Source organism: Gymnoscopelus braueri, assembly GCF_963280865.1.
Source record: "Gymnoscopelus braueri genome assembly, chromosome: 3".
Taxonomy (NCBI): Eukaryota; Metazoa; Chordata; class Actinopteri; order Myctophiformes; family Myctophidae; genus Gymnoscopelus; species Gymnoscopelus braueri.
This window is the reverse complement of record NC_137612.1, coordinates 37,789,322-37,799,696: the sequence shown is the minus strand read 5'-3', so window position 1 is coordinate 37,799,696 and position 10,375 is coordinate 37,789,322. Positions and strand designations below refer to the sequence as shown.

Genomic DNA, 10,375 nt, shown 5'->3' with positions numbered 1-10,375 from the left:
GGGGAGAACATGCAAACTCCACACAGAGTAGGCCCTTTCGCCAACCCCACCTAGGGTATGGGCGCTGATGACGCGGAGGAGAAGACACGCCCCCAGCGCCCACAGCGTCCCCCGGCGGGAATCGAACCCAGGACCTACTAGCTGTGAGGCAACAGCGCTACCGACTGCGCCACCGTGCCTCCGATTGAATACTTTATTTAGAAAAGACATGGAAACAGTACATGGAAGTACAATTCACGATACAAGGTCCTCTAAACTGGATCGCTCATAAGCACAATGTCTTATTTAAAATGAGATCCCCAGGCACTCAAATCATGATGACATTTAAGAAAACAGATATACACTACCATGCAGAACGTCATACAATCAGCTTACAGGTTACTGGTATGAAAAACAAGAAATATGTAGCCTACAATAAACAGTTCGAGGAGTGGGGGGGGGCTTAGGTGATGCTATTTTGGGACACCTGCCTTACCCGCAAAACATCTGCACTACCCCTTACATTATGCATAGGTGTGGTTTGGGCGTTACAATAATAAAACCAATCACTGTGCCAGATGCCATTGCCTAAATTGTTACCTCGGCTACATTGAACTCAGAGTTTAAATAAAGGTTATGATTATGATGATGAAGATGTGCAAATACTAAAGGGATTCATCCACAGTAGCTGCAGTATTACATACCTGAATTCTATTTTTAAAAAAAGCTACCTCAGATCATGGTCAAACATAGCCTTGGATCAAGACTGTCATAGATTTCTTTCATCTTGGACACTTCCCCAAGATAGTTTGGAGTTCCATGTTCAAGGCCCGTACATCTCTGTAAATGCACAAATTCAAAATATCAACCGCTTACCCCAAAGCCACAGATGTTACCCAACCACACAGGCCCTTTGTGTTCCGTAATATTCTGTATTGTTTAATAAAGAAGTGTTTTAATCCTGTCTATGCCTGAATACCATCGTATTTCCTCATTTCCATCGAGTGTAATACCGGCTTTCACCTCCTGTGCCCCATCACTACACCCTTTGAGGAATGCAAGAAATCTCTGGCATTATCGCTTTATATTTTAATTTTGTATATTTATGGAGATGTACGGGCCTTAAACATGGAACTCTAAATACTATCTTGGGGAAGTGTTCAAGACTTTCATAGATACACAATGTCAGAATCCTTGAAAGAAATCTATGACAGTCTTGATCCAAGGCTAGGTCAAGCAATGCCTTTGTTAAAGCTTTTGTTTCAATCCACACCTACTCGAAGAAAGAAATGCACCTTGCGTAGGCAATAGCTGTACAATGCAGTCCCTCTCACGTTCGGAGTTTGTCATAATGTTTCTCCGCCCAGAGAAGGCGGGTGACACGTGCATCACTCTGGGGTGCAAATCCAGGGGCCCAGCAGTACTCAGGAGAGAGGATCTTGCTGGGTTTGTGCAACCACAGGTACTTGTTGAGATGACTCTCATCGTGCCACAGAGCTTCCACATTGTTCTTTTTGTCTTCCATGATGCCCTGGTAGCAGGCATCCGCGATGGACTTCACGTTCTGCCACGAGCCCCCAAACACAGCAGCATGGTAATAGAAATCTCCATCTCCAATTTCCATGTAGGCCCTGGACTTGGGGTTGTGGTCATAGGTCCACCCGCTCTTTTGAGCGCGGTAGTACCCAACATGGAGCAAAGCCACAGAATCCCCCAACGCCTCTGAACCAAATCTTCCTGCAAACACCTGGTCCACATCAAAGCAGAAGACGTGGGTACAATGGTGACGAATGTCCGACTCAATGATATCTGATATTGTCTGCATGCGCATCATGGAGATGTCCTGCCACCGAGAGTGCTTGTCCACCTTGATAATCTTCAAGTTTCGCTCTAGACCAAGCTTGACGTCTGGTACCTTCTCAGGTGTATCCGTAAATACATAATATGTTACCGGTAAGCCAATCATGAAATGACGTTCTGCAGAGTTGAGGAAGGACCCAAGGTAGGCTTCCAGATACCTTGGAAGGAAATGGAGACAAATATCAATTCAGTTGTTTTTTCCACAACACTTATATTGTATTACTTTATTTATATGGGACCTTATAAAACTGCTTTACAGATAAGCAAACAAATCCCCTTAAACAGATGCACCTAAACCATGCAACAAATCTCTTGTTCTAGTCTATCAGTTGTTACCTTGACTATGTGCCCTTTTCAACCCAAATTTTATAATCTCTTTAGGGCAGCCTACTGATAATTTCACAAAGTTTCATGAAAGTTCACACATCCTATCTCAGTTTTTACCTTGATTGTGATCATTAACTTTGACGTTTTCAACCCAAAACATAATCATCTCCTCATAGGAAGCTAAACGATCATTCTCACATATTGATTGTGACCTTGACCTTTGATCTTTTCGACCTCGTACTATGAACATTAATATTAGATATGATCTTTTTCTTCATTTGGATCATTGTAAATATTTTGCCTACTATCCAAACGTTTAACAAACCTGCCCACAGCAAAGACGGTGAGTGCCACTGTGGAATTATTCCTCTTGTGCATCTTGTCATAATAATCTGGGATGAACATTCCCTCCCAGATAACAGGAGCTCCCCAGTATGTGCTTGTCTGAACATCAGTTCTGGACCTGTGTTTTAGACATTTATTAATATCAAAGTATAAAGGATTATTAATTTACACACATTAAAGCTTCACTATGTAAGTTCCCTGTTCTACCCTGGATTTGAATCCTGGTCTACCGTGCAAGTGCTGATATTTTTTACCATTGAGCTAATAGAGGCTGTCTGCTTGCTCAGTGGATAAATAGAATGTTGACCTTAAGGTCAAAATTTGTGTCAAATCAGAAACAGGATGGTGTCAAAGGTCATGTCTCACCTAGACACAGGATCTAAATATCTCAATAGAAGAGCAGGGAGACCAAATGCAACCGTCCAAATTGTAAGTTACTAGTTTGGGCCGCAGAGTTCGACGCAACACCTACTGTACGTGCCACTGGCGATTTGACAGATATGGAGATCTGTGTGTCTGTCAGTCCTTGTCCCTTTTATGGCCATGTATGGAGATTCCCGATGTCATGAGTATATGCCAAATTGCCCATATATGGGCATGCTGATATAACTATTCATAGGGGTGGGCGTGAATCAAGGCAGAATCACGCTCCACGATTCAATCACAATGCATTTTTCATGTTGGTTTTTAGGATTATTATTATTGTATTATGATTATTAATGAAATATATGATGATGCATTATATGTACTAGACCAGCGCTACTCAACACGCGGCCCGCGGGCCGCATGCGGCCCGCACGCCGCGTCTTGGCGGCCCGATGGTCAAAATAAAAATATACATTTTAAAAATATACATTTCCGTTCAAATGTATGGGTTGCTAAAACATTTTTCAAAAACAAACAGACAGACATACATACAGGTGCGTCAATTGTTACAGGTATAATGCATAGTTTTCTATGCATTTGGGGTTTTTGGGGGGGTTTGACCCCCACATTTTCCCGCCCAGGATAGGTGTCCCTTATTTCAATCTCTGGGAGTTGGCAACCCTAACCTTGCCATACCTTAGCTTTTGCTGAACTGATGCCACTGGACATACACACAAAATAAACTGGTACAGTGAAAAGAATATGATCAGGGGTGCACATAACTGGTGCGCAGGTGCGCATGCGCACCCAAAATAAATAATGAGCACCACATCAGACGACGCGAGGCGCTTTTGCGTACCAACAGCTGGGACCGGAATTTCCAAGCTTTTATTTTTTAGCAAAACTAAAAAATAAAAGCCTGGAGATTTACTTCCTGAAGCCACACTCACACACTCACGCTAAAGCACGTGTCGGCCCCATGTACAGCCATAGGCGCAGGGGGACGCATGCTGTGATTGTGTGAGCCTCGCATCCTGACACACAGACAGGCTGCGACTCGCAGCCCGCTGCACGCAGCGGCTGTTAGAGGCACTCGTCAGTCACCGATGATGAACGTACCGTAATGGTGCAAAAATATGCCGTGAACGTCCCAAATTTGGCGGATAAAAGCAGCGCAGCACAGGGCACCAACCTTGGGGGGTTCACCAAACAGCGTGAGTGAAAAAAAAACGGCGAAATTCGGAGGAATTTCGAAGCAAAGCGTCCTTTTTTTCTCGCGCAGCACCCCCCTCCCCCCCCCCCCCCCCCCCGTTGACAAAACTGTCCCGGTGGGCACCGTGCTGAAACCCCCCCCCCCCCCCCCCCCCGTTGACAAAACGGAAAGTTATGTGTTATGTGCACCCCTGAATATGATGTCAAAATATACATTTTATTGTGTGTTACAAAATCGAAAAATCCAAAATAGGACCGTACTTTTTATGGCGGCCCCTTGGACTTTTGGTATTTTGCTGAGTGGCCCCTTAGCCATCTTAAGTTGAGTAGCCCTGTACTAGACCATAACCGTCCGAGGTATGAGCACCCAAAGTATGTGCAGTTTGGGTTGTGTGCTGTGCACAGACAGTACATCAGGGATGGAAAGTGACTTAGTACTTGGTACCGGCAACAGTTCCAACACACACACATGCGCGCGTCATGGTCCGCTTGTTTCACGGATGTCGCAACACCGGCGCTTGTTTCACGCACATGATTTGGCAACCCGGTCGCCAGCGACCACAAATGTGCATTCGCATGTACGTGCATGCGCATGTACGTGGCTGCACGTGCATGCGCAATAGCTAATAGCCTCCAGTTGGCTACCGACAAGCCTGCTCCATCAGTTCGGCTTGGGTTCATGAGCCTGGAACCCACCTGTCCAGACCCTGTGCTCCCTCAACCTGTCTGTCTTGAGGCCACCAGGAGAAGGCGGGGTCCTTCCCACTGCCACCAGTGCGTCCAGGAGCCGTCCAGGAGCCGCCCAGCGACGCAGAGACGCTGCCGCCGCCCAGCGACGCTGAGACGCTACCGCCACTCAGCGACACCGAGACGCTGCCGTCGCGGCAGCTCAGCGCCACAGAGGACCTGCTGCCGTCCAGCGCCTCAGAGGCTCCGCTGGTGCTCATGACATTCGTTTTGGGATGTCTGGAATCCATCCCTTGAGGGGGGGGGGGGGGGGGGGTACTGTCAGGATCTGTATCCCTGTACCTTATTTTGTAGTATCGTCCCAGTGTTTCCTGTTCTCCTTGTAGCTGTTGTCTGTCTTGTCTCATCTACTCTTTGATTAGTCAGTCATGTACTCCACATGTGCCCTGTTGTGCCCCAGCCAATCCCTGTGTTGATTTGTCTTTGAGTTTCACCTGTGTCTATTTAGTCTGTGTCTTTATTCTCCCTGTGGTCAGTGTACCCTTGTCAGGTTACAGTGTGTGTTCCTGCCTATGTTTGTCCTGCTGTAAGCCTGTTTGATGTAAATAAATACTGGACTTGGTCTGCCTGCTTGCCTTGTTCTGCTTCTGGGTCCTCACCTGACACGCACCGTGACAATTTGAATAGCAAATTTGTGTGAGGACGTTTTTGTGTGTATTGTTCCATTCAATGTCACAAAACATTTTTACCGTCATATTTGCATTCAAATAATTGCAATGGAAATAAGCTCTCAAGCTTTTTGGGGTCTTAGCCTTGTGACAGATATGTACAAATATATGGCCATGTATATGCATTTAAAATATATAGCCAATCTACAAGCACACAGCGGCACCACATCACATTTTGTGGTGCCACAGAAAAAAACTATTCATTTTTCCCAGAGATTTAACAAAAATATTTATACATTATTTTAAGCCTGGACCCAAGCCATCCAGGCTCCTGGTGAGTTATGACTATAAAACATTTTGATTCTGTGTCAAAAGAATATTTAATTATATTATTCTATATTTATAAATACCCTTTTTTGCGGTTTTCAAATATTGTTTTGACACAGAATCAAATGTTTTATGGTTATGATGGAGCCCGGATGGTATGCTGCTATGCCCTAAATATTATGGATCATACGTGGACCGTCAGAAACTAAACACAACTCAAGCTTACCAAAGGTCAAGGGCGTCATCTATGTCCTTCTCCAAATCCAGTTCCGTTCCACTGGCTATTGGGCTTTTATTCATAGGAACAGATGGCACAAAATAGCTGATCATACATTATCAAACGTTTTTTTACTGACTGAGAAGCATAACCGAATGTACAGCAATCTAGTATGGTTTTATATGCTATATCTTGAAGAAGAATAACAAAATGTAATTTAAAAGTATATTCACCTGACAATTGAATGTAGGAGAGAAGTTATGCAGAACACAATGGTGATACAGATAGCACATATTAGCACGATCTTCAAATTGTGACTCCTAAAAGAAAGACCAAAACTAGTGGTGGAAAGTAATTAAGTAAAAGTTATTTATATTTACAAAGAGTAAGTATTTTAGTCAAGTGCAATTACATCTCAGTTTACATCTCATCTGCAGATTTAGACTACTACCAGCTACAAGCTCACAACACATCAACATAGTGATGTTTTGTGAGCTTGTAGACCTGCTTTTTTTCTAAAAAGTTTTTTTTTAAAACATGTTTGAAAAATCTGTGAAATGGGCCATTCATATTGAGTACTATAACTTTGGTACTTTAATGTGATGCCAATACTTTTGTACTTAACATTTTAATGCAGGACTTTTACTTGGAACAGTATTTCTACATTGTGGTATTTCTGCTTTTACAAAAGTAGATTTTAGTAAAAAAAACAAACAGTAAATTAGAAGTAGTGTATCATTTCTAAACCCATATGACAACATGTATTGTACATGGCTGGCATAATATTATACAATATAATACATTATGTCAATTATAGATAATAAAATACTGAATTGCTTCTAAAGATGAGAGACAGCCTACCTCATGGCTGCAGTGCTGATGCTCACTGCTATTGTGTTGAGTGTTTGTGATAGGCTAACAGCAGAGCGAGATGCACAGAATGGCTGTGTAACTACGCATAACAGTGTTGCTGAACAAACATTTGCCCTTGATCCAGCCTCCCTGGACCCCTGGCAATTTGTATATTGTCAAAATAGACCCATTGATGATGTAATTGCCATGGCTCTTCACACGCCTTCTCTCACCTGGACGTGGAGAACACATTTTTACTCCCGTAAACCTGTGATGGATCATGTGACAATGAAGAATCCGAATCTGATACTAGACAGACAGACAGATATCAAATAGATATGTAACCTGGTGTCGAGCAAGAGATCTATGTTTAGCCAATTTGTATGACTACGCCACCCCGATGATGTTTGTATCAGGGACATTATAATACATGAATACCTCTAGATCGGGTTCCCCAATATGCAAGTTCGTTAATGAGACTGAGACATGAATTCCCCCAAACATATGGAAGTTTATTTAAGTTTAGCACAGAACATTTCAGTTTCAGTACATGTGTTTAATAAAGGACTATTTAAAAAAAAACTGTGTAATACAATCCAATCATAAAACCACAATATACTATAATATGTAACAAATGTTGCCCTCCCAAGTAACCAACACAAATAATGACTCACAACAAAGGACAAAGGAGCTACATCCGGGTTCAAAGCGGGCAGGCAGGCAACAGTCAATCATATGCAGGGGAAACTAAGCTAAGCTAACCTTCACCCAGACTGATGACTAGGGCGGCTTCACACTGGATCCGTTTTCATTCTAAACGTTCCCCAGATCGAATGCTGGCCTGCATTCACATTGGCCAAGATCCAATCGCACAAGAGAACACATGCATATATACCCCCGATCCTACAGGTGGCGGCATGCACATAGTGTTTCCCCTGTGGACACAGACGTCATCAACTATGCGACAATGTTTGTGCTGGTCGCGCAGAAATATAGGGTTGCGGCTGGAGAGCTATGCTGGGGAGGGGAGGCGATCTATGTAAGTGCACGGTCTTTGGGGAGCCTCGCCCCGAAGCGGGAAGAACGCACTGAGCGCACAGAAGTCAATGCACAGACTTCTGTGTTGTTGACGGACAACGGATGTACGCTTATGAGAAACAACACAAATAAAACCTGGTGAAACACTTGTGTGCATTAGCGCAAGATGAGGATACAGGAAACATTAAGTCTAAATGTCCAGTTTGCTAACCTTCACAACTACTACTACTTTTGTATTTGAAACTTTAAATTTCTCTAAATATTATAAACTTTCACACAGCTTAAGTACAAAAAAATATCATTTATGAAAAGGCAACTATAGTAGCCTATACAGTGAAGTCGGACTTCTCTCTCTCTCTCTCTCTCTCTCTTTCTCTCTCTCTCTCTCTCTCTCTCTCTATAGATATAGATAGATATATATAGATATATATGCGCCCTGTGCTCTCCTTTTTCTCTATGAAGAAAAGTACAAGTACAGTTGACACAAACGCATTCCTCAACGCTGCCTGTCTGTTGTTTAATCTGCGCATCCGCGCATTACGTGCAGATCTCATCCTCTGGGCTGCAAAGCCATAGCTGGTCATGTAGGAAGGTGTGCGATAGGATCGCGCTTGCCATAGTCTCCAAAGTAATAATAATAATAAGAGAAAGTTCACTTTTGGTTATTTAAAAAGAGTCTCCTTATTTTATGTATTAATTTATTAGCCCTACATGGGAGAAACGTTAACTTTAGAGCTTTGGTTAGAATTTAAAAAGACTGTAGAGCAGTTTGTGTGCAGACTCACCTTTTTATTTTTATTTATTTATGATTTGTGGGTCCAGCACTGTGTGTAAAAAAGAACTGTGGGGACGTGCATCTCCTGCCTTTGTTCATATTTAAAATAAAATTATATTTTCCAATGCAAGATCAGTGTGGTTATCTGCTCTATATTGTAATATCAAAAATAGCAGATCAACAAGCTCAATGTGTCGCATTGCACCGCATTTTCAGCTTGTAGCTTGGCTATTTTTGCTACTTTTGTGTGACACTGTATGACAATAGGGCATTCATATATGATGAAAAAGCATTAAAAGTTGCAATATGGGATACAGGGTTTCTTCCTAACAGCAAAGATATGTAGTAGAGATGCGCGGATGGCCTCTCATGGTCATCTGAATCCGCATGTACAAATTAATTATCCACCCGTTATCCAACCGCAATAATTATTTTATCCAATTTAAATATCCGCACCAATCGTTTCTCCCGTATGTCAAAATATTATTATTTTCTGGTATTCCCCGTTAGTTTTAGTAGGCTATTAGTTGTGCGATGCGATCACAAAATGCATTGATATAGCCTTGGGATGGCGGTGCGTCTTTTTTCTTTTTTTCAAACCGGTGCTGCGCTGACAGACTCTGTACGGCATCCAACATGCGGCATCCAACGGTTGGATGCCGCATGTATGTAGGTTGGATTCCAACCTACAGAGCGCACTGCTCTGCTGTATACTGCTTGGTGTGGATATGTTACGGCCATGGTTGAACCCCTGTGGATTGATCTGCGATGTGTTTTTGTTGGCTGTTTTTGTCGAGTTTATATACCGTCACCTATTCCAAATAGCGGGCCACTTCCGTCTAAAGGTACGCTTGCTTTCACATTGCAGCGTACCGTACCCGAAAACGCATGATCCGGATACGAAACTGCCTCCGGAGGTGGTTTCGGGAACGGAACGGTGATCCGTTTCGGGGGACAATACGCAACATTCACACTAGCGCAACACCTGCCAAGCGGTCTGGAGTGCGCACCCGGGACCCGAGTGTGAAACGGCTGTAAGACTAAACACACACACACGGCAAGCAGAAAGAAACAGCGCGACACCGTGCAACGAGGTGCTCGCATTCACAGCAAACCTTAAGGTCGTGGGCTATGGTGATCTTAGGTGAACCCCTGCAGCCGGTCGGCTATACCCCCCTGGCTCTCGTTGACCCCGGATAGCAGCACGCCAGTCACCGTGTTTGGGGGAGAAACAGACAAAAATATATATTAATAACAGGAAAATAGCTCAATAAAACAATAAAAACAAACGATAAAACTCAGATTAAACAAAACAACACAGCAGTGGTGATAACTAAAGAAGTGCAAACGGGAGCGTACTCAAGTTCCCTCAGCCCTATGTTCCCTCAGCCCTATGTTCCCTCAGCCCTATGTTCACTCAGCCCTATGTTCCCTCAGATTGGTAAAATGGGGTAATTTTTTTGCTCCTGTCTGTCATGAGATATTTTTTAGCAAGATACCTAAAAAAGTGATAGACATATTTTTAACATGGGTCATGGAACTGTTTGGAATCCTACAATAGGAGTGTGACAATAGACATGGCTTGTCACAAAAGGTTACATTTTTTATATCTAAAAAATGTGTGGACAGGTTTATACATAAAGGTGCTCTAAGTTATATAGTTTTGCTAAAACAAAATGTTTGTTAAAGGTTAAAGCACTATTTTCTGACAGTAATTGCTAA

At 43.1% G+C, this 10,375-nt stretch overlaps 1 protein-coding gene across 2 annotated transcripts; it reads right to left on the bottom strand.

The window, feature by feature from the left end:
* Positions 1 to 654: 654 nt before the first annotated feature.
* On the bottom strand, positions 655 to 9,883 carry LOC308082700 (N-acetyllactosaminide alpha-1,3-galactosyltransferase-like). 2 transcript variants are annotated; one of them, XM_080424660.1, is made up of 3 exons: positions 9,769 to 9,883; positions 2,492 to 2,629; positions 655 to 1,997 (listed from the first exon to the last, which is right to left on the bottom strand). In XM_080424660.1, the coding sequence occupies exons 2-3, from the start codon at positions 2,569 to 2,571 to the stop codon at positions 1,310 to 1,312; spliced, it is 768 nt and encodes a 255-aa protein (XP_080280786.1). In that variant the 5' UTR covers positions 2,572 to 2,629; positions 9,769 to 9,883; the 3' UTR covers positions 655 to 1,309. The 2 variants fall into 2 exon arrangements, with proteins under 2 accessions (XP_080280786.1, XP_080280785.1); XM_080424659.1 differs by lacking the exon at positions 9,769 to 9,883 and adding an exon at positions 5,998 to 6,037.
* Between the last annotated feature and the right edge of the window lie 492 nt (positions 9,884 to 10,375).

Bases quoted from the DNA above. Each gene is read 5' to 3' on its own strand.
- LOC308082700 (XM_080424660.1), bottom strand. From the start codon at position 2,571: ATGTTCATCCCAGATTATTATGACAAGATGCACAAGAGGAATAATTCC. The intron at 1,998-2,491 runs GTTTGTTAAACG...TTTCCTTCCAAG, and splicing joins ACCGTCTTTGCTGTGGGCAG to GTATCTGGAAGCCTACCTTG.